Source organism: Gopherus flavomarginatus, chromosome 21 (assembly GCF_025201925.1).
Source record: "Gopherus flavomarginatus isolate rGopFla2 chromosome 21, rGopFla2.mat.asm, whole genome shotgun sequence".
NCBI lineage: Eukaryota > Metazoa > Chordata > Testudines > Testudinidae > Gopherus > Gopherus flavomarginatus.
This window is the reverse complement of record NC_066637.1, coordinates 13,393,461-13,418,470: the sequence shown is the minus strand read 5'-3', so window position 1 is coordinate 13,418,470 and position 25,010 is coordinate 13,393,461. Positions and strand designations below refer to the sequence as shown.

Sequence of the window (25,010 nt, the reverse complement as noted above, 5' to 3'; positions counted from 1 at the left end):
CTAAAATAGTGGATATTGTTTTACCGTTTTCCACAGAGTCCACCACCTGAATACTTCAAGAAAGCTAGCACTCACTGAATAAAATAGTGACTAATCAGTTTCATTACTACTTTTTACACTTGTTAATGTGAAGTCGCTCATAAATACTGAGCTGTTGGCATTCAAATTTACAGGGGGTAAAATGGTAGAAAAACATCGCAAGAAAGCATTTGAAGAGGTGGAAGAGAATCTTATATATACAGCAGACTGAAGACTAAAGTTACAATAAAATGTTGAGCACAACTACTCGTCCTTGACAGAATCTCTGAAGACATTTCTGAAGCAATATTATTATTAATCATGTTTATTATGTTAGTGCCTAAGGCCCAATCAAGAATGGGGCCCCACTCTGCTAGGCACTCTACAGAGAGAAGTAGACAGTCGCTGCCTTGAAGGGCTTATAAACTAAATAGACAAGACAGATATAAGGTGAGGGAAAGAGTATACCATACAATATGATGCCAGCAAACGTTACTTCCACTTTTTTTAAGGTAGGTGCTGCTAGGAGGGGACAAACCAAATGCAAAGTCAAGGAAGAGGGGACATGGAAAAGAAAGGGTTGAGAAGGCCAGGGGCGCACTGAGCCTGAGGTGAAGATACTACAAAGGATCAGGGAGTGAGAAAGTGAGGGTTTGAAGCAAACAACCAGTTATAACAGGCCAGAGACAATCTAGTCAAAACTGTAGGAAGTTCTCAGAATGTCCAAAGGTGCATGTTTTGGCTGCTGCAGCAGCTGCTCTTATTGGCAGTGATGTTAGGGCATGTCTACACTACCCAACGGATCAGCGAGCAGTGATGTATCCAGCAGGGGTTGAGACGCGATAAATCGACCCCGAGCGCTTTCCCGTCAACTCCTGTATTCCACCTCCGCAAGAGGCTTATGTGGAGTCAACAGGGGAGCGGCAGCAGTCAACTCACTGCAGCAAAGACACCATGGTAAGTCAATCTAAGTACGTCGACTTCAGCTACGTTATTCACGTAGCAAAATTGCGTAACTTAGATCGAGCCCCCCGCCACCACAATGTAGACCAGGCCTGAATTTCTCTGTTTCTGAAAGGGTCTCTAAGAAAGGATATTAGTAACAACTGAATGCACACAGCAGAACTCTGATTTGATTGAGGGGGGAATTAAGAATGTGTGTCATTTGCTCACTTAAGCAATTTATACTCCCACCCTTTTTTTAAATGGCCACCTATACAAATACACCTCTAACTCAATAGAATGCTGTCCTTGGGAGCCAAAAAAATCTTACCATGTTATAGGTGAAACCGCGTTATATCGAACTTGCTTTCATCCACTGCAGTGAGCAGCCCTGCCCCTCGGAGCACTGCTTTACCAATTATATCTGAATTCATGTTACATCGGGTCACGTTATATCAGAGTAGAGGTGTATCCCAGATAGCATGCAACCTCTTTTCCATACAATCTTAATGCAGTCTGAAATGCATGCGTAAGAACGGCCATACTGGGTCAGACCAAAGATTCATCTAGCCCAGGATCCTGTCTTCTGACAGTGGTGAATGCCAGGTGCCCCACAGGGAATGAACAGATCAGGTAATCTTCAAGTGATCCATCCGCTGTCACCCATTCCCAGCTTCTGACAGACAGATTAGGGACACTATCCCTTTCCGTCTTGGCTAACAGCCATTGATGGACCTAGCCTCCTTGAATTTATGTAGTTTTTAAACCCTGTTATAATCTTGGCCTTCACAACATCCTCTGGCAAGGAGTTCCACAGATTGATTGCGCATTGTGTGAAAAAAATACTTCCTTTTGTTTGTTTTAAACTTGCTGCCTAGTAATTTCATTCGGTGACCCCTAGTTCTTGTGTTATGAGGAGGAGTAAACAACACTTCCTTATTTACTTTTGCCATACCAATCATAATTTTATAGACCTCTATCATACCCCCCCATCATCTCTTTTCCAAGCTAAAAAATCCCAGTTTTATTAATCTCTCCTCGTATGGAAGCTGTTCCATACCCCTAATCATTTTTGTTGCCCTTTTCTGAATCTTTTCCAATTCCAGTACATCTTTTTTCAGATGGGGTGACTACATCTGCATGCAGTATTCAAAATGTGGGCATAACATGGATTTAAATAAAGGCAATATGATATTTTCTGTCTTATTATCTATCCCTTTCTTAATGATTCCTAACATTCTCTTTGCTTTTTGAACTGCCACTGCACATTGAGTGGATATTTTCAGAGAATTATCCGCAATGACTCCAAGATCTCTTTCTTAAGTGGTAACAGCTAATTCAGACCCCATCATTTTATATGTACAGTTGCGATTATATTTTTCAATGTGCATTACTTTGCACTTAACATTGAATTTCATCTGCCATTCTGTTGCCCTGTCACCCAGTTTTGTGAGATTCTTTTGTAGTTTTCGCAGTCTACTTGGTTAGTATCCTCTGCTAGATCCAGGTATGTTGTTTAAGTAAGTTAGTAACCTAAACTATTTCCTTAGAAGATCTTCCATGTCTACCTCAAGAACGTTATAGAGAGATCCAGGAAACAAATGTCTGTGACCAGGGACCCTTGGCGCCAACTGGCAGAGTGCACAATGGGTGCATAGGGTTGTACAGGGAGCCCCAGATCAGATATCGGCATAATAGTTCAACAAAGAATGGCATGTGAGGTCTCTACCAATAATCATTACAAAAACTTATGTGTGAATAATATGTAAGGAGCACCCACAGGCAGCACCACAATGTCCCTCTGCATAATGTGAGAAAAAAACCCAATTAACTTGAGGATCATTTAAGTTAGACCAAAAGCAGAAATAGGAAGAATGAAAGTAATACAAGAACAGGACACTTGAGAGATGTTTGGCATCAGGCATCAAAGACAGCTCTTATATAGACCTGGCACTATATAACTTGTCAATAGTGAATGAAATCACAAAATCACTACAAGAAAAAATCAACACAGGGTTGATGCTAAATATATAATTAATCTGAATGGCAACTCAATCATAAGAAGTCATGTGTACTCTGTACACTTGGAAGGCCAAATCTGAATGTGGGAGATGCCGAAGATTTAAGGAAAAACTTCTTGGAGCAGGGACCTCTATTTGACTGCAGAACACCAAACACGCATATGGCACTGAATAAATAACGTTAGCAGTTCAACATAAGGATGATGGTTTTTTCATAATGTGTGGAAACCATATTTAATTCTAAAAATAAATCATTGTTGAAAAATATGGGAAAGAAGCAGAACCACCAACCGTAATTACCAAAAACAAAAATTTGGAGCTTACAGAATCTTAGCAATTCCCAAAATGTATCAGAATAAGAACTAAACCAGTTACTATTCAAGCAGCAACACAGCAACAAGCTGTTCTCCTCTCTCATATTGCTGAGTACATGCAAAAAAACCTCACATATGAAGATGTCTGATTGCAATTATACATGTAACCGTGATGTGATATTTCCCCCAACCATCCCATATATGACTGCAAAAGGACATTAGCACAAGTGTTAATGCAAAAACTATAACTATCATATTACTTTACAAGCTGGACAGCTCCATTGGTAGAGATCTTTTTATATTACTGTTTATTATAAATATTATAAATCTTTTTTTTTGGTTTCCACACAAGAAGGAGCAGGAGAGGGGAAATCCCAACAACCAATTCCAAATTAGTTATACTTAGTCCATGGTAATGGTAGTGGTCTGGTGTTATTCACTGAAGTAGCATCCATGTTGTATGTTGATGGATATAAATTAATTACATTATTCCTCAATGACATGTCTGGGGCATGAGGGTGATAAAGCCAGTCATTAGAAACAGCGAACATCAAGGAAAAAGAAGGTGCACAACTACGTTTTTTATGTCATTGTGCAACCAAGGTTGTTTCTGGTTAGAGAAACAAGAAACATCTGCTCATGGTCATTTTTTTTCAGTCAACTCAAAAACTGATTACATCCCTTCAGTGTAACAGCCTATTCTTCCATTCACAGTCAGAAGGGATTTTTTTAGCTCCATCCAAAGAGAAGCCTTTGTAAGAATTTACCTATTTCATAAGTCTTCTTACTTAACCCAACTGGCAAGCATAAATATAATATTCATATTGATTACACGTATATTCAGGATAAATAAAATCATATATAGGTAGCACTGCTTAGAACACCACACTACAGGACACACAAAAACCTCATGTTAATATATTCATATATCCAGGAATGCTATAAGGAAAAATGCTTATATTTCAATGTTTCAGAGAAGCAGCCGTGTTAATCTGTATCCGCAAAAAGAACAGGAGTACTTGTGGCATCTTAGAGACTAACAAACAAATCCATCAGTCTCTAAGGTGCCACAAGTACTCCTGTTCTTTTTATATTTCAATGTATGTTCTTAACTTTTCAGAATAAAGAGATTTTAGGGATCTAGACCAAACGTGAAGGTTTCTTCTTGAATCAGTTTCAGTCATCATAATAGGGTCTGATGATTGTGGGTTTGAAACTGGAAAATAGACAGAAGGCTGCAATTTTCAAAATGTTCTTATAAGCAGGTAAACTGATAAAAGTAAAGTACAAACTGAGACAGGTCTCCTGGAGAGGTTTTCTTGCAGGTGGTGCCAGCCTCAATATCTTACATCTGATTAACAGGAGCTCACACAGGAAAGCCAATTAAAATCAATAAAATTAGATCAACTTCACATACACCCACACTGTGGATGGAAAAGGACTATGAGATGTAATTAAATCAAAGATTTTAAAGAACAGGACTAACATTTTGGCTTTCTAGTGCAGTGGTTTTCAAACTTTTTTTTCTGGCGACCCAGTTGAAGAACATTGTTGATGCCCGCGACCCAACAGAGCTGGGGATGAGGGGTTTGGGATGTAGGAGGGGCTCAGGGCTGAGGCAGATGATTGGGGTAAGGGGGTGATGGCTGCAGGGGGGAGTCAGGAATGAGGGGTTCGGGTGTGGGAGGGGGCTCTGGGTTGGAGCAGAGGGTTGGGGTGTGGAAGTGGGTCAGGGCTTTGTGCTGGGGGTGCAGGCTCTGGGGTGGAGCCACAGATGAGAGATTTGGCTGTAGGAAGAAGCTCCGGGTTTGGGGGGGCTCATAGTGGAGGCTTGGGGTCGGGGTGTGGGAGGGGGTCAGGTTTCTGGGCTGGGGCAGAACATTGGGGTGCAGGAGTGAGGGCTGCAGGGTGGGGCCGGAAATGAGGGGTTCAGGATGTGAGAGGGGACTCTGGGTTGGGGCGTGGGAGGAGGGCAGGGTTCTGGATTGGGGGTGCAGGCGCTTGGATGGGGCTGGGGATGAGGGGTTTGAGGTATAGGAAGGGGCTTTGGGTTTGGGGGGGCTCAGGGTTGGAGCACGGGATTGAGGCGCAGGGTTCGGGCATGGGCTCACCTCAAGCGGCTCCCAGTCAGTGGTGCAGCAGGGGTGCTAAGGCAGGCTTCCTGCCTGTCCTAGCACCACAGACCATGCTGTGCCCCGGAAGCGGCCAGCAGCAGGTCCAGGTCCAGGCAGAGGTGTGTAAGGAGGTCCACGCCACTCTCACCCACAGGCATTGCCCCACCCAGCCAAGTCAATGCTCAGGGCGGGGGCAGCGCGCTGAGCCCCATGACCGCACACACACACCTCGCCCACTTAGGAGCTGGACCTGGTGCTGGCCACTTCCAGGGCACAGCGCAGTGTTGGAACAGGGAGGGACTAGCCAGCCTTAGTTCGGCAGCACTGCCGACAGGACTTTTAATGGCCTGGTCAGCAGTGCTGATCAGAGCCGCAGTGACTCAGTGCCTTACATTCCACGACCTAATACTGGGTGGCGACCCACAGTTTGAAAACCACTGTTCTAGTAGATCACTATTACTATTCCTGATAATAATTAACTGGTTTAACATCTAAGTAAGGTACTTTGAAAGTCTTACGTTTAAACTCACCTGATTCATTTTGAATTCCTGTTGTGTTCTGAAAAGACACACACAACAAAGAAACTCCTTTGATTACATGAGCCCTAAAAAGAAAAACAGACAATTGTAATACAGACCTACCTACAGTGATTTGAAACTACATCAAGATCTGTAAAGTTCTATTTAAAAGGGGCTTATCAAAAAGAAGCTAATTACTTTATATCAAATCTGCTTCAGACTACTATATTGTCATTATAACTGATTCAAATTTAATCTTAAAACCCCAAAAAAGGTTTCTATCACTGATCTTTCTACAGCATCTTTTAAATCTGAGACAAGCTGTATTCAGATGACTGACATTGATTTATCAGTTTTTATAAACAAATCAGGTCTGTTAGTGTTTTGCAATACAAAGCACTGCTGAAGAATTAGTCTAATTTAGTGATTTATTTTAGTTAAGGTACACAGTCATGATGCTTACCTCATAGGTTTAAAGCAGTTTGAAAGGATTTAGCTGCACAGTTCCCACTATCAACAAGAGTTAGGCAACTAAGTCTCCATTTACCACATCTAAAACAGAGATTTTTTATTGAAATTCAGCCTACTTTTCACTAAGGTGCTTACAGATATTCTTTTATTGCATACTAGCATTTTTAAAAAAAATAAAACAGCCCCAGGTTTGAACAAGCGTGTTCCCATAAGTAACACACAGCTTTAAGTTAAATTTGGGGCCCCAACGACTTCTGTCTATATTTACACCTTAGACTGTAGTTATCTGATGTTATTTATGTACAAGAAAGCATTATTGGAAGTTGCATTGTAATTTTTACATGAACATTGTTTAGTACCATGCAGTAAATTAAATATACTGTATGTACCACATTATTCCTCTTGGAGATTAACTGGTGTCTGTATTTTATGGAAGTATAGTTTTTACTGTTATTCTCCTGTCTTCAGTTTTCTTAAGCAAGATAACAATCACTAATATATTAACAATATGTGTTTTCAAATGCTTGGGCTAAATTATGTTAAAATTACAATTAATTTAAAATGTTTTAGCAAAATACTCAAAATAAATTACTGGTAATTCCTCACTTCTCTGAATTATACAAAAGCTGAAAAGCCTCATAATAACATAGCAGGTATTGTCACGTATATACCCATAATGATTTCTTAAGAATAGAGGAGCATATGATTTATAATGAATGAAAAACTTTCCTTGAAAAGAGAATCTCTTATTGTATTCTAGTCTTCTATGAATAACTCATTTTGGCCTCCAGTCCACTTACTACACTTAAGTTTAGACAAAAGGCTGGGAAGCTATCCAGCCTAAATCTGGCAACTTGCTCCACAGGTATAGGTCTCTGTCTGAACAAAACCAGTTGCAGGATCAGCCCCATAATTTTAAATAACTCTGGGATGTTTGAAGAAGGGACCTCTTTTTGGAACTTAACTATGATATTCCAAAGATTTCAGCACGCCCTTCAAGCATGCACAAATATTTCATTTTCAGTCCTAATATGTTCACATCTTTCCTTGACCCACAAATTTGACTTTCCAGATTCGCAGCACCAATGAGATCCAAGAAAAATAGATAAGACTCAATGCTTTTCACTTCTGTTTTCAGCAGCTTCCAAATGGCATCAACATTTTGATTTTGTTAAATCCTGCAGTGACATCAATATGTCCCTTTGTCCCCTAGTCCTTGGGCTGAGCTCCATATGCTTACGTATTATCACCGTTTTTTTACAGGGGCCTCCCATAGTGTCCTCAGCTCCGATACCTTTATTTGCCTCTCTCTCGTGAATAATGTAGTTTTTACTTCAGATACTTTTAAGTAAATGCTTTACTCCTGAAATATGATCTATGGACTGCTAAGGTTCCATGGAGACGTACAAGTGGTCTATGGAAAGATGGCTTGTCACACAGGGCGGTGATCATATGTAAAGCAAAAGTAGATAGTATAACAAACTTCTCTGTTAAGATGCAGCCTATACCATGAAAAAGTTTGAGAGTACTTTAACAGCATTGCTGTTAAAGCATTTATTAACTGTTTCACTGGGCCATGTATCCATATCTAAGTCAATTTATAGATGAGATATTGTGGACTAATATAGGACTCAAAACATTTCGTGGTGTGAAAGACTCCATGTTTTATATTTTTAGTAAATTACAGGTCTTATTTTCACAATATTTTGCCTTCAGACCAAAAGAAAATCCAGATATAAAGAAAATAAAACCAGCATGGTTTTGTTTTGTTAAACAGATAGGTTAGCATTTGTGTTTGATCTTGTTGAGCTGGAACAATCTGGACACAATAGCAGTAAATATTTCTCAAATTCAAAACTGAAAGCATAGGGAACAGCTTTTGAATTTATTTACATATGAAACTGCAGACATATTAATGCAAACAATGAGGAATAAAAACATTCCCTGAAAAAGGCATACTTACCTCAGCACCACTTTCTCACCCACACTGAATGTTGGTTATTTGACACAGCCTGACAAAAAGTGTAAACACAGTGTACCCATTGAGGGGTAGGTACTAAATGAAAACTGTCAGATTAAAATAATTTCTTAAAAAAGCTTTCTTACCTATGTTAATAAGGTAATCATAGACACACTATCAACACTGAAAGAACTGTAAACATCTAATTCACTCTACCCCAGTCATGCTATTTAATTTTTTAACTTTATTCTATCTGGACAATGAAGCTAGACTCTCTCTCCCTGGTTTTGATATACTAGCTTAATGCTGTTATGTTTATACTGAGAACACTATAAAGGAGTATTTAAAACCAGCACACAAAAAATGGTCACGGTCTTTTTAGAAAAACTCAATAAAACTAGGTACTAATAGAAATGTTTTAAACTTTTTTTAAAACCTAGCTGTCTACACTTCTTGACAATGTCTCTAACAATATGAGGGGAAGACAGTGAACTTCAATGTACTGCTTTAAAAAAATGTATATATATATTTTTGTAGACAGTTTCCTAAACATACACAACAATTACTGGCTACTTTTGAAACTACTACAAGCTACCAAAGACGAGAACTAGGTACCATCAAGGCATCAAACTAGAAGAGAAAATAAAATTAAGCTCAAAGCAGAAGTATAGCTAGAATTTGATTTTATAGCGATACCTACTGAAATTTGAGTTACACTTCTTTTTTTAAAAAGTATTTTTGTTACAAGTCCCATCTATAATGGAAAGAGATTTGAGAATTTTTCTTCAGCCTTTTTCAGTTTTTTAACTTGGTGCATTTGACAATACTTTGTGATTAGTGAATTTCACTGTTAAACTGCTAGGAGAGAATGTAAATAACTTACATTACAAAAATGTATCAATATCCATTTTAAAATTAGAAAACCAAATAAAATGAAAGACTAAGGCCCTGATTCTGCAAACACCTGTGCATGTCAGTAACTTCATACATGTACCAAGTCTCACTGAATACAAAGGGATTACTCATATGTAAAGTTAGGCTGTGTCTCCACTACAGGCTTTACAGCAACGCAGCTGCACCACTGCAAGCTGAGCTGCTGTAAGGTCTCCCATATAGCTCTCTCTTGCCAGCATAGAGTGACTCTCCTGAGGGCATATTTAAGCCACCCCCAACGAGTGGCAGTAGCTAGGTTGGTGGGAGAGCATGTCCCACTAACAGCACTATCCACACTGACACTTTTGTTGGTGAAACTTATGTCAGCTGCAGGGTGTTTTTTTCACATCTCAACCAACACAGTTTTGACAGCAAAAGTGCTAGTGGAGACAAATTCTTACTCAACACATGCAAATGTTCTCAGGATCAGGACCTAACTACATAATCAGATAAAATGACTCAGGGTGGATTTGATTTAAATCAATTTGATTTAAATCACTAGTCAGGAAGACGCAATTTAATCATGGATTTCTACATAAAAGTGCATTCATGTTGGTTGTTCTAGTCTTAATACATATTCTTCACAACTCAGAGATAGGTGCAAGTTTCATTTTTAAATGGTACACACTATACATTTTTAAAGTGATTTATTTTGAAAACTTTTCAGATTAGTTTTACACCTTTATCACAAAATGAACGATTGTTTGGTTATTTCATTACCAAAGATAATTGAAGCAGATATTTATGAAGTAATTGGGAGGTGAACTATCATTAATATTTGGAGGATTTTCTTGCCATGCTGTATTAGGAACAGAACATCACCAGACAGACATTTACATTGTTTTATTTAACTAAAAACAACAACCTTATGTATTCTGGATTTTTCTCTTCAACAGCAAACATAGTATTTTAACAAAGCATATGAATTTTTGAATTTAGTTAAACATTCAAGTTTTTTAAATCATTTGTTTTTGTTAAAATTGTTTTTAACTAAAATAGTTAAATGAAATATATTTTTTTTAAAAACAGAATTAAATTGACTGTTAGCCAGCTCAACATGAGAAACTTAAAATATCGGCTTCTGCAGCTAACTCAGTTGTCTTCTCCTTCATTTTCCTGTTTGTTCATAATCTGGAAAAGAAAAACAAGCTTTCCTGCTTTTTCAGGTCCCAAACGATTTCTCAATTTGGAATGAATTAGTCCAAAGGAAGAAAATATTCTTTTTACACCGGCAGAAGAAGTTACTGCTGGTAAAAGTGAAATTATCACTTCAACCGTCTCCGAATCCAAGTGCTTAAGTGACTTCCACCAATTCACTGTTGTGACTTTCTTTAAAACATCATGAGCAAACATATTTCTTGAATGGTTCTCATTCCCAAACGGGGTCTCTTTTACGGCTCACTGCCATTATAGGTTTTCCCTTCTAGCGAGACAATGGTATGGCAGATCTCAAATCAGTGAAGCTTACGCTCAGAAAGACCTCAAAACTTCTGGAATATGTTGCTCAAAGAGTTTGACCTTTGTTTCTACTGCCTGTCCCTCGCTTCTCACATTTATCTCCAGATGCCTTCTCCTTGTCCAGATCTATTCCACCCCCAACAATCTTCTATTCATTGAACTTTTTGAAACTTTCAGCTTTTAGAGAGAGGTAAGAGATTGACTCCAGGTACACAAATTTGCAGATAGACAACAGGGTTGAGGTCTGTTATTTCTCACCTCTATATATTTATTTATTTTAAAACATTTTTGCTGTTAATAAGCATGGTATCTCTGGAGACACAAATCCAGTTTCAGAACTGCAAAACTAAGCATCTCTGATGGTATCTTCTAGACTGAGCACCGAGTCCCATTAGTTAGATAGTTTAACCTAAATAATCTATACAGAAGCCCCTGGAACCTCATAAGATTGGGTTCTTAATCCATGAACTATTGAAACTCATTTACAAAATTTACATTTCATTAATATATTGTCTTATACTATAGAATTAGAATTTATGAACCCTATTCCATGATAAGATATCTTTCAGCTATAATGCATCTTAATTAAAACTATCTTTAGATAAAATGCTTTTTGAGGAAATCAAAAAAATCCAATTTAAATTAAAAAATCTGATTTTTTTAATAATTGATTTTTACCCTGAAATGATTTTATGCCATATATATGGTAAGTTTTGGACTAAATTCACAAATTACATAAATAAAAATAAAATAAAGGAAATCACATCACCCTTATTCATGATCATGAGACTCCTGACATACCAGATTCAGAAAGGTTAGCATAAACATACTAAAAGGAAATATTTAAAAATGTTAATAGACTACAACTGTGTTATTACTACGGAAAAAGCTCACATCAACTGCTGTAACAGATTAGGAAAAGGTAAAATATATTTTAGCTCACAGTGTTTTCATTTGTTGCGTTCAGCAGTAACATACAGTTGTATCCACCAGGTAAGCTCAGTCAATAACCTAGATCAGAATATAATATTCAGACATTGACTACACTACTGGAAATGAACAAAGTCTTGAAAGGGTCCATATCAGTTATGGTCCTCTAAATTATGGCTGCAACTTAAACATTCTATTTCTGCTAATTCATGTTCATAACATTCATTTCCGATAATACTATTTCTAGATGCTAGAATACATAATCATTAACAAGTAGTAACATGATCAAATCAGAATTTGGAAGGACATCCAGATTCCTTTACAACAAACAGCTATAATGAAAGCAATACCATTCACCACCTGGACAGTTTTCTGGACTTTTAATAGCCATCTAGTTAATTCTCCAGGCAGTTGTTAAATGACTTGCAAAGAAACCAAAAAATCCCAGATCCTTATAAAAAATCTTTATTAATAAAAATAAAATTGCAACTTCCAAAAGGGGTTTAAGAGTCACTTTCAAGTTTTAAAAACTCTGCATTACCCATTTGATGCTGCTGATCAGCAGACAGGATAACTGCAACAGGCCGATCAAATCAAGAAAACTTCAAATACATTGTAATTATGAAAGGCAAGGCTTATACAGGCCAGATACACGAATGATTCCAAGATTAAGGTTAAATTAATATTGTATTCATTACTGGTTAAGCTGTATGCTTGAAAAATATCTTAAGTTGTTATATTTATTATAGGATAAACCTACAGCACCTGCTCAGCAGATTTCAGTCTTTCATCAAAAACAACTGATCAAACGTTGCTGGCAAACTGATACAATGCAAGCATTAAAAACTGGAAAATATTTAAGGAAGCCGTAACCTGATACCAACATCATAAATTCCTCAAACCAGAAGTGACATTCTATAACTTGTCCTTTGTTTAACATGTAATTCCTTAAACGTAACAGTCCATGTACTCTGATCAGCATTAAGCAATCACTGCAATGACTAGCAGAAGAAAGGGTGCTGCCAATACATAAAAATTAACATGGGAGAAACACAAGGCAGCATGGCTTAAGAATTAAATAAGAATGCCCGCCTCCATCTAAAAACACAAGTAAAAGAAATAATTCAATCCTGCAGAACAGCCTGCCTAGACATTAACTGTGAAATGTACAGACCTTTGGTATATTACATATTTGCCTTTGTTCACCAGATGGAAAAAAAATTCTCTCTACTAGTAACACACACACACACAGATTATTTAACATTTCTTCTATCTCCATTACATGGCAAGATATTAACAACAGTGTAGCAGACAATCAGTGAACACATCTGTAATTGTCATATGCCCCATCTCCAGCCACCTAGCTTTAAATTAATAATCTTCACATTCTTTAGTAGCTGCAATTACAACTGCCCTCTGACTAAGAGGTATTATCTCTTCACTTTTCCCAGCAACAGTGATAAAATACATTAACTGCTGAAGACTACAGCAATCACTATTCTCACACTAGATTACAGCAATATAACCCTATCTAATGCAGCCTGAGATTTTAAATCCACTGCACTACCAAGAGGAGCATACTACTGCCATAAAATGATACTGAGAGATCAAAATGAACTGATTCATTACACGATTGCCTCCCAAATCATTCTGCTAAATAATCAGAGCAGTGTTAAATTATCATAAAATTACAGTGCATCAGAAACATATGTATTGTCAAACCATTACTGTGCAAAAAAGGCTTGACTCTACTTCTTTTTCCACTGTATTGTCAATAAAAATTACTATGGTCCACCATTATTTTCCATTATGGCCATATGACTGTGAAATGTTCTCTCCACTAGAATTGGGAAGAACGTGCGACACCCCTTAATTTTTAAAAGCCACGTAAAAGGTGAACTGCAAAGAGAAACTTAGAATTGAGTTAAGGCTACATTTAAGTGTTGAATGCTCCCAAACTCCCCATTAAACAATTCAGCACAAATTTCAAAGCTCAATTCAATACTGAGTTTCCCTTTGAAGTTTACCTTTTAAACATTCTCAGAAGCATCATTTAAACTTTACACTCCCAACTATATAGAATAAGAGGAAATAGAAAGATAGAGGAGGATGTTTTGCTGGTTGACCTTAATGCTGGTTGTTTTTCCATCTTTAAATGAAGACTCTCTTACCACAAGGAACTTTCAGAAAACTAAACACAGGCTCAACTGTAAAAATGTGTGAGGAAGAAGGTGAAACACCCATGCCCAAGCAATCATTTTCTTTTTAAAATACTGGGCTCATCAATGCAAAAGAAGATTGTGAAGTACGGTTAGACTAAATTTTTCTCTCAGTTACACCAGAATACATTAATCAATTGAGTTATTCTAGCTTTGCACTGGTTTCACTGAGATCAGAATTTGACCCACTATTTGGAAACTGCAAGGAAAACCAGCCTCTCCTCTCCTTCTACACTAGACATAACCATTTGTCCTTACCTTCAAGCTTCTTTAATTCTGTGCCTGATCCCACCTCTTCTTTCATTTCTTCCCACATCCCCCTCCTACTTTCTTCTGTGTATCATCTCTAACTGCTCCCTTTAACTTTCACCCAGGCCATTCACAAAAACTTGAAAAAGCTACCTCTTTGCCAGTTGTTTGTGTTATTAAAAGAAAATAAATGTTCACATCCTCTTAAAATCACACCATTTACAGCACTAAGTACAAAAACGTAAAATCTGCTAAAACTACTATTCACAACTCCCACCCCAAAGAAGGATAAAAATCCTATAATGAGCATGATTTAATACAGGGCACAAAGGTGTTTTGCTTCCCAGACCCAGGACCAATCATGAATGCCAAGTATAAGGCTTTTTGCTCTCCTTCTCCAAAGTGACAATTTCGCATACCACTGAAGTAACCAACCTGAACTGCAAGCTCTTCAAGGCAGAGACTGTTTTCTTGTGTGAATGATGCCTTGCAGACTGAGAAAGCTATTCACATGCAAAAGTAAAATAATGATAATATGACTTAGCTGAGGAGAATCCTCAACAAGCAGTATCTGTTTTACAGTTCAGGGGATTTCTGAACCAAGGAATAGTTAAGAAACTCCAGATGGAAGCTTAAGTTGCCTCAGTTGAGAAAACCCAACAAAACTGTTTTTAAATCTTTTTTTAACTTAATTGTTACCTAGGCTTAGAGTTTTTTTCCAATACACTCTAAGACAGCTGCTTTATGAAGAAAGTTTTTCTTGTTTGTTTATTCTTAAAATGAGTAATATTGGCTAGGTTTGCATTTTCAATAAAACCTTATAAATGATGAAGCATGAACAGACTGCCCCAAAATTTGCAGTATTCTCAGATATTGTTTCATGTTTATTAGTTACACATTAGGTACAATATTCTCTTCTTCCCACCCCCATAATGCTCTAATGCAGAGGTTCCCAAACTGGGGTTCGTGAAATGTTACAGGGGGTTCTTGGGAAAAAATTCCCTAATGGCGGATAGAGCTGTCCCTAGGGATCCCGGGCAGCATGGGGCCAGCAGCCTGGAGCCCCTGGGCTTCCAAGGGCTAAGCAGATCAAAGCAAGCATATCTATCAGACTGCGGAGATTTAAACTTCAAGACTCCTTATAAGAAATGGAAAGGGAGGTAGATATTTTTTGCTGGTTTTAAATTAAATAGGCAACTAGTATTGTTTTTAAAATTATTATGAAGAACCAGTTTAAGCTTTGTTGTACTGTACGTTGTTTGCCTGGACTGTTCAAGACCTGAATGCTTGTGTAGGAGGAATTCCGAGTTGGCTTCTTAAATACCTTCATGCCATTTCACATCTGACACTCCTTCATGAAACATAGGAGCCTTGTCTTATAACAGGCTTATTCAAAGTGATACAAGCTACGAAAGTGAGATCTTCGAAGAATGTTGCCATTTTCATAATGTAATAAAAATACTGTGATGATAAATAATAATAAATAGTGTATAATAAGCATGTCATAAAACAAATTTTGTATTTCCAAGATCATTGCTTTTATAATTTATACTCAGGTAAAGGAGAAAATCCCTAGAAATATTCGTTTTTAGGAGGGGGTTTGCGAGACTTGACATTTTAGTGAAAGGGGTTCACGGGCTGTTAAAGTTTGGGAACCACTACTCTAATAGAAAGTCCAGTGGCATGGGCGGTTGTGCCAACATCTCACTCACTGTTGCTAAATTTAAAAAAGAGGGGAAAAAGTGGAGAATGTTGTAGAATATCATCACTTTTTCCTAAGTAGGAGCACTGCATCCCCTGCACAGAGAAGGCAGACTGGGGGCCCTGTATGTGGTTAAACATCAGAGGGAAAGTCTCCAATTAAGCAGTTTGAGCAAACAGGCCCTTTTTCTTCTGAGGGGGTGCCTAATCTTTTATATAGTATGTTTCATATTGCTTGCTTCTGTAGCAAAACACTGCAGTGCAAAGTTCTCAAAACTAAATACATGTCTAAAAACTAGAGTTCCAATTAGGGTTCTGGGTGGGTTGTTGTTTGTTTGTGGGTTGTTGTTTTTTGTTTTTTTTTTGGGGGGGAGGGATTGCTTTATTTTTATTTTACACAATGCAAACAGACAAGTGGTATCAGAAAAGCACTGATCTCCAGCTCATTAACCCCAGAAATCCTTAAAATTATCCGGATAAAAATGAACTGTTCCCACTAACCATTTCAAGGAAGGTATAAATATAAATTTTGAATGAAGAGCTGGATAATTTAACCTAAAAAGACAGTTTCACTGTAAATTCTGTATCCTCTGCTGAAATGTTGTTTTATAATATTGTTCAGACCCATTCCCTCAGGGAATCACATTTTTATCCCTCCTACAGAAACACTACACTTGAGGGCTATTTTCTCTTTCTCTGGTGGAGAATGCATCAGAGCCAAAATTATTACTGTTTATCTGTTCTGTGGTACCACCTGCAAAGTGCTAGGCACTTTTCAGACATGACTCTATGATATTTGCCCCTAAGAGTTTACAATCTCAAAAGACAAGACAGAAGATGAGAGGAGAAAAATCGATGCAACATACAGGTAAAGCAGTCAGGATGCTTAGCACAGGTCTAAGCTCATGTTCTGTTATATTTTTATGTATCTATTATATTTTACTTTTAAAATAAATATTAATTCTTTGCTATTGCCCATTTTGTCCAAGTACTTAGTCCACAGCTTCTTCTATTTGGGGTTTTTTTAGCCTCTGCCCAAAAGTTTTTTTGTTTTTGTTCTTTTCATATATTCACTATCATCCTTCTACCCCACTCCGATCATAAGCTTCTTCTAGATCAAAATATTTTCAATGATTTTATAAGTATTACTAATTGTTTTGCTTTATTTCCAGAAGTCCCTGTTTATGTTCTGCTTTAGATCTTATATTTCTAGTATAATTGTAATTAAAAAGCCTATGATAGCAATGTCAGTCCCTAATTATTCCATTTTTTTTCCCGACCATTTCCTCCTTCAGCTTCAGTCACTTCAGCTCCTCTACAAATTGCCAGATCCCCTTTAAACAAAACACCACCAAAAGCCAACAGATGGTGATGTCAGTTGGATAGCTGCAGTAAAGAAATTATGGCCCCTGCTATTCGGCCCTCCTAGGGAGACATGCCCTTTTACAGGCACTTCCCAGGAACTAAACGAGTGGGATGGGACTCTTACCTCACATACTGGTAGAGAGGAATATGGTAAAAGGCCCTGGCTCCCAATTCTCACTCACCATGTGGGTGGGAGGAATTTGGCTACAAGAATCTCTGCTACACTGTTCTTTACCAAAAACAAAACAGAACAAAACAAAAATCAGTAGGTTTTGAACTTAATGCACAAGCCTAAAAATAGTCTTCAGGCTTTTTATAAACAGTTTTAAGTAAGTCTATAAAAAAGAAAAAAAAAAAAAAGATACCCCCTGAGGTCCACCTGAAATACAAAGAAGTCCTGAATGAAAAGGTTTGCCAAGCATTTTCCAGGTGGCACTCTCACTAATACAGCAATCTGAATTTTTTTAAAACTAATTTAAATCAAGTATTGCTGAGTAATAGTCACCTCAAACCAAAACCTGCCACAAGATTCAATTCTACAAAATTACTAGGTCCCTTTGCTAGTTACAAAATTGACTGGAAATAAACAGTTGTAAGTAAAACAAGAATTGCTGCATCTCATAACCTTGATTGGAGTTTCAGAAAAACCTGTTTAGAAACATTCAGTCTTAGTCAACAAGTTATGTTTATTTTGAGGAAGCTATGCATGACATTCTTAGTACAGAAAGCACTGCAGTAGCTCTGAAATAGACCACTGGCTTAATTTACAGACAAAATACCTTGGCCTTGTTCTGAATTTTACTTGCAAAGTTTATGATTAAAAGATATTTTACACTGAAAAGGAAAACCACCACAGATGGAAAAAAATTAAGAAATAAACAAAAGTCATCCAGCATAAAAAACTGTATTTGCAGACCATATTTTTATCTAGATTTTATAGTATTTTTAGCAAAAGTTCTAAGTTTAAACTAAATAGAGTAAATTCTGATTATATAAGCAATATTAATCATCTTTGTACATGTGGAAACTCTTTAATCCAAAAAAAGGACGTCTACCTCCAATTTATAGATAGGAAAAACAGAAAAAGATTACTCTCATTTTAGACATTGAAAACCGGGTGCAGACAGTTTATACGACTTGCCCCAGCTCACACTAAAAATCAGTGACAGAAGACAAAAGAGAACTCAAGCCATACAGTGTGATTTTCCACCACTTGTGACCAGAAAAGCTGTTTTTGTTTTTTTTAATTATACCACAAAAATTTTAAATAAGAAAAAGGACAGTCCTATTTCCATTTTTATTCCTACTATTTAATGAGGTATTTTTAACATAAATAACAATTTTGAACAAATTCAGTGAAATACAGCTTTTAGAAATATCTTAATTGATGTTAACCCTAAAAAGCTTTTTTAAATTCAGACCTTCAAAAAAAATAGAAACAATGAGCATTGTCTGTGGGAGCTTAATTACAAAGACATTTTCAGTCATTCCGGACTGCCAGAACAAAAACAAAGTGAAGATGGGATGCAAAAGTCAATCAGTGATCCTACAGAAACCATAAGTAAGCACTGTTGCATCATTAACCCTGGGGGACCCCAACTAGCACCAGTATATTAAGTAATCAAGTGAATTGCTTTAACCTAAATAAATACTTCTAACTGATACCCATGCTAAGAAATCTTCAATGCAAAAATAGAACCTGAGTTCACCAAATCCACACATCAAGCTCTCCACAACAACAAATTTCTTCCCATTGTAGACTAAGTAATAGGATAGTCAGGGAAAGGTCAGAGGACAGTTACATAAGCAAGGATCTGAAAACTGAAAACAACAGACTACACCTCTACCTTGATATAACGCTGTCCTTGGTAGCCAAAAAATCTTACACCGTTATAGGTGAAACCATGTTATACTGTAAAAGCAGCAAAGAATCCTGTGGCACCTTATAGACTAACAGACGTTTTGGAGCATGAGCTTTCGTGGGTGAATACCCACTTCATCAGATGCATGTAGTGGAAATTTCCAGGGGCAGGTATATACATGCAAGCAAGCTAGAGATAATGAAGTTAGTTCAATCAGGGAGGATGAGGCCCTGTTCTAGCAATTGAGGTGTGAAAACCAAGGGAGGAGAAACTGGTTTTGCAGTTGGCAAGCCATTCACAGTCTTTGTTTAATCCTGAGCTGATGGTGTCAAATTTGCAGATGAACTGAAGCTCAGCAGTTTCTCTTTGAAGTCTGGTCCTGAAATCTTTTTGCTGCAGGATGGCCACCTTAAGGTCTGCAATAGTGTGGCCAGGGAGGTTGAAGTGTTCTCCTACAGGTTTTTGTATATTGCCATTCCTAATATCTGATTTGTGTCCGTTTATCCTTTTCCATAGCGACTGTCCAGTTTGGCCGATGTACATAGCAGAGGGGCATTGCTGGCATATATTACATTGGTGGATGTGCAGGTGAATGAACCGGTGATGGTATGGCTGATCTGGTTAGGTCCTGTGATGGTGTCGCTGGTGTAGATATGTGGGCAGAGTTGGCATCGAGGTTTGTTGCATGGATGTTATACTGAACTTGCTTTGATCCACCAGAATGCACAGCGGCCTCTCCCCCCACCCCCCGAGCACTGCTTTACCGCGTTATATCCAAATTCGTGTTAATTGGGTGGCGTTATATCAAGGTAGCAGTGTAGTTACACACATTTAAAGCTGTTTTAAAACTAGGGTTTGATTACTACCCAAACCAGGTAATCATGGGTTAAAGCTCCCCATTCTTTCTGACTACCTACCTGTGTGGCAATCTACAAAGTAGGACACATTCACACCTACCTGTGTGGCAATCTACAAACTAGGACACAATAGAGAAAAATAAAACTGAAAAGAACTGAAGCAAAAAGCTAACGCTTACATGTTACAAATACAATGTTAACATTTTGTGCTCATCTAGTCTTTCATCAGAGGATCTCAAAAAACCCTTTATAATCAGCAATTAATTCTCAGTACCCCTGAGATAAGTATTATGACCATTTTAGACAGGTAATCTCAGACACAGAGAAGTTCAGTGATTAGTCCCTGTGTCACACAGAAAAGTCAACAACAGAATGGGAACTGATTTCAGCAGTCCAAGTTCCCAATCCCTTACTCTAACCTCTAAACCATGTTTTCTAAATACCACAAAAAAACAAACCCTAAAGACTATAACCCCCTTAAATAAATAGATAGATAGATAGATAGTTTCTTTGCTTCATGAAGCCTGTTTTAAAGATACAATTCAAAAGAAATCTACAGGAACACAGTTAACTTAAAAATTACACTTCAGCCTGAAAAAATGTGACTACCATTGCTGCAAGCAGCATTTAAGTGTAATTGACATATTAAAGAATATGTTTCTATTTTTTTCAGATATTTACATTATTGATTTTACAGCACATTATACATGATCGATGTCACTCTTTCCTTTATATAGTTAATCAGTTCTCCCCCTTTTTAGCTTCTATGGGTCTTTCATATAGCAAAAATTAAGAAAAAATAAGCTAACATATGATTTCCAAGCCACAAATTGATATGGCAACTTTTTTTTTTAATTATTAAATTTTGAGTTGATGGCTGCCCTTTAAACAATCGAACAAAGACAGCGTGAAATAAGAAGCAGTGCTGTAAGGATCTCCTAAGGTGTGTCAAAGGCACACTTCAAAGCAGCCTCAAAAAAATCTGCCGTAGGTAGGGCACCCAAAATTGTGAGTACTGCATTGAAATAATAGGCACAATACAAATAATGTTTCAGAAGGAAACCTATTGATAATACCGTTGAACTGTTTGTTCATATACAAATATTTCCATGACGTGTAGAAAGTCAGTGTTTTGAGTAGGACCTGTGACAGGTAAAACGTTAATGTATATCTTAAAAGTATCTCAAATATACTGATGCACAAGAATAAAAATGTTACTGGTACCTAAACCATTTAGTAAAGCTTGTGAAAACATGATCCAGAAGGGCACAATAGACAGGAGTGTTAAAATTACACATCTGAAAGCATTAAATACAATAGCAATGCTAACTAAACAGAAAAAGATTTAACTTAAATTTGAAGAAAAAATCTGACATATAAATTTCAGCACCATGCATTTTTTTTTTCCAGCTGAGTTTATATACCCCTGGAAAGGGTATAGAGCAATCTTACTACACCTGTCAGCTACAGTGCGCAGCCTGTACATTTCTGTCTGCAGTAGAAAGACACCTAGAAAAGCACAATATTTTACATCTATATCATTCCTTCTCATCCCTAAGTGCTTCAGAAAGTACCTGCATAAAGCACTGAAAACGCAGCCATTTCTGCAGTGGAGATTTGACACTAATGGGCCTATCACAATCTGCACAATAGTGCTGGGGAAAGGAAGGTTGGGAAAAGAATCCAGGACACAATACTGCTCTTACACAGAGTTCTATGAGATCTTCACTGTCCGTGAATTACACATTTGACTTCAAAGGAGAGGGGTGGAGACCAGGAGCATCAGCCCTTCATCAACCATTTCAAATCTTAACAGCCCAGGAAGTTGAGAGAAATTTAGATTCACTTTCATTTACTACTGTATCTTTCACTTTCAACCCCTGCCTAAAAATGGTACAGAAAGCCAAAATAAAGGAGACTTGTCCATGTGTGTTTCTTTTACTCCAATGATGCATACATACATTGCACACATGCAGAGTCATGCGTTACCTATTTTTTAACAATAAAAACTCACATATACAAGTTTTTAAAACAAAAGCCAGTGTTTCTATCTCGACAGTTCCTACTCCTGAAAAGGGAAGAACTGAGGATGTCCAGTTCAACTCCTGAAAACCTGTCACCCTCAGCTAAACACACAAACAGCATCCCCTTCACATCTGCCCCCCTGGAAAGAGGCTTTGTTCTCAGAATCCCCACATCTGCGCAACTGTACATCTACAGTCCCGTTCCCAGGAACTTAAACCTTTGTCTCCCCACTAACACATCCATCATAGAAAATCACGGGGAAGACAAAATAAGTGTGATGTTTTACATATGAAAGTTGCCTACAACGTTGCTGAGCCTGAAGTTTTGGCAGTTATTGTAGACATGTGGCCAAAGATAGAAAGAGGGTTGCTTTATTCCTTTCATTCTAAGCCCTCGTCCAGACTAACCCGCGGCATCGGCGGGTTAAAATCGATTGCTCGGGGATCGATATATCGCGTCTAGTCTGGACGCGGTGTATCGATCCCCGAGCGCGCTTACATCGATTCCGGAACTCCATCAATCCGAACGGAGTTCCGGAATCGACGCGGAGAGCCGCGGACATCGATGCCGCGCCGTCCAGACTGGTGAGTACCTCGATTTTAGAAATTCGACTTCAGCTACGTTATTCACGTAGCTGAAGTTGCGTATCTAAAATCGATTTTAATTCCTAGTCTGGACGTGGCCTAAGAGATCCCAGGGGACAGTGCTGACCCATCAGCCTGAAGCCTTTCATGCAGGGCATCACAGAGTTCTATCTTGTCATACCTACTATTCAGTGTGTCTGAGAGGTCTTTTGTTTCTTAAAATCACCCACCACTGCTGTCAGCAATTCCATTTGTAGTAGCAACAGTGGGAGCGCCAATGTTGACCCCCACCAGTGTTTTAATCACTGTCATCTCACCTGAACAGAGCAAGCCTAGAGAGCACAGGAGTTAAATTGCTGGAGGTCAAGCTTTACTAATGCTTCTAACAGCGGAGCTACACCAGTGGTAGTGACAGTTTGAAAATCTTAATGAAAAGACTGTTTAAACATTAGACTTTGCAGGGTGTGTGAAGAGGATGCTATGAGTTATTGAGCCTTTTGGACACTGACAGCACCTTACTCTACCATCTCCATCTTCTCTGATTCAGCTGGCCAGAGGGATGACTAGCCAAGAACAGGAGTTGTCTTGATTCAGCTACCAACTCTCATACAACAGAGACCATTGGTAAATTGGGAGAACAAATTGGAGAGATGTTAGCAGCTCCACTAGACCGGGAAGCATGTCTTCTATTTACTACTCAAATTCAGAATATGGAGGTTATTAGATCCTCTGCTGCATCTGGATGTTCAGGTAGTGACTAACAAAAGCAGCTTTTTTCCATCTGCAACTGATTAAAGGGTGTGACATTTTCTTTGTCCCTCAAAATCGAAGTCCTGCAGTACACTCTATAGTTTTTAAGATCATTTGAAAACTTTAGTGCAGAATGTGTCTATCTGTTCATTACACAGTGCTTTGTAAAGAGAACATTTCATCATACCAGCACTCCGTGTCCTGCACTGGCTTCCGATCAGTCTGGAATTGGAGTTTTGACCTATACAGCCTTAACTATTTTATGTTTGAGGCAACCTGAGGAACCATCTTTCTCTCTCCTCAATGATACTGCTTCACCTCCAAGCAAGAGCTCTCTGGTTTTGCAATAGAGTCTGTTACAGGGTATTTTCAGAGAGGAGTCTGCATACAACTCTTCAAAAGGTGGTAGCTAAATTGATGGATTACTTCATCAACCAATTTAGCAACCCAACTCCATGCACAGTGCTTGAAGATTTTCACACCCCTGACCAACGTAGCTAGGTCGATCTAATTTTTATGAGCAAACCAGGCCTTTAATTCTGAAATTAATTTGTCTCTGGTCAAACAGAGCTTGGATTCTTGGTCTTTCGGTGAGCTGCAAGGCTTATCAATTCTCATGGCGTTTGATGAGACGGTAGGCCAGAGATTATTAGGTGTTGGAATGAGGTTTATTATTTTGCAAGTTCAAACTGGCCGTGGGGACTGTCATTGCATTTGGGATGTTTATATTTCATTTGGGGCATTTCCAACATCTGTCCGAACACCCCAGACCACTGCAAAAACGTTATTTCGCAAAGAAAGCACCACTTTCCCAATAGATTGCCACCCTTCATTGACCCCCTTCGCACAACACTCCATCCACTGTCCCCCAACCCGTCATAGTTCTGCCTTCGACCCTCTCCTCCAGGCTCCAGCGCGCCGGGCAGGGGGGTGTCCCAGGAGCCCTGCTTGCTCCTCCAGGGCACAACGTTGGGGTTCACGGCTGAGGGGGGCCTTTACTCCGCACAGCCCCCACCCCAGGACCTGACACACACAACCCGGAGCCCTCCGGCAGCCCCCATCGAGGGGTATCGTCCCATGGAGCCGGCTCCACAGCGCTCCCCCAGGGGACCCACCTGACCGCCCCTCCCACCGGAGGGCCGTCCCCGGGCTCCCCCCATAGGGCCCACCCCCAGGCTCCGGGAAGGGCGCCCCCAGCGGCCCCGTGCCGAGTTTCCCAGCCCGGGAACCAAAGCCTCCTGCAGCGGAGGCGTCTGCGGGCAGCGGCGCCGGGTCCCGCTTACCTGCGCCGCCGCCGCCACCTCCGCCTGCGGCCAGCCCGCCTCTAAGTGTCCCGGAGCAGCCCCAGGCTCCGGCACCAGCCGGACGCCATTTTGTCTCCGGCCTCGGAAGTGACGTCGAGAGGAGGGGGGCGCTGAGGAACGGGCCCCCCTGCCCAGCAGGGAACCCCGAGCCAGTGCCCCCCCCCCGTCCGCCCCCAGCTTTCCTGCGGGTCACCCCGACCCGCTTCTGCCCCCTCCCCACTGTCCTAACTGCCTCCCCAAAACTCTCTGCCCCTCCCCTCAAACCTGCCTCTGGCCTACTTCTCCCACCCCTCAACCTGCCTGTGCCCCCTCCCTATCCCCCCCCAACCCACCTCTGGCCACTCCCCATAACCCTTCCCTACTCCCTCAACCCACCTCTGCCTCCTCCTTACTCAATCCCAAACTCCTTCCCCGC

General features: G+C 39.2%; 1 protein-coding gene across 5 annotated transcripts in view; it reads right to left on the bottom strand.

Annotated features, from left to right (window-relative positions):
- Window positions 1-24,656, bottom strand: part of PRDM2 (PR/SET domain 2) — a 99,682-nt gene extending 75,026 nt beyond the window's left edge. Inside the window, exons 1-5 of one of the 5 annotated variants that reach the window (XM_050931518.1) lie at window positions 24,575-24,653; window positions 11,693-11,760; window positions 8,362-8,410; window positions 6,391-6,479; window positions 5,940-6,013 (exon numbers count right to left, since the gene is read on the bottom strand). In XM_050931518.1, coding sequence (XP_050787475.1) covers window positions 5,940-5,948 — 9 coding nt within the window. In that variant the 5' untranslated portion in view covers window positions 5,949-6,013; window positions 6,391-6,479; window positions 8,362-8,410; window positions 11,693-11,760; window positions 24,575-24,653. Of the gene's footprint in view, window positions 1-5,939; window positions 6,014-6,390; window positions 6,480-8,361; window positions 8,411-11,692; window positions 11,761-24,574 lie in introns of all 5 variants that reach the window. The other 4 variants (XM_050931519.1, XM_050931520.1, XM_050931523.1 and 1 more) reach the window with 4 other exon arrangements.
- Between the last annotated feature and the right edge of the window lie 354 nt (window positions 24,657-25,010).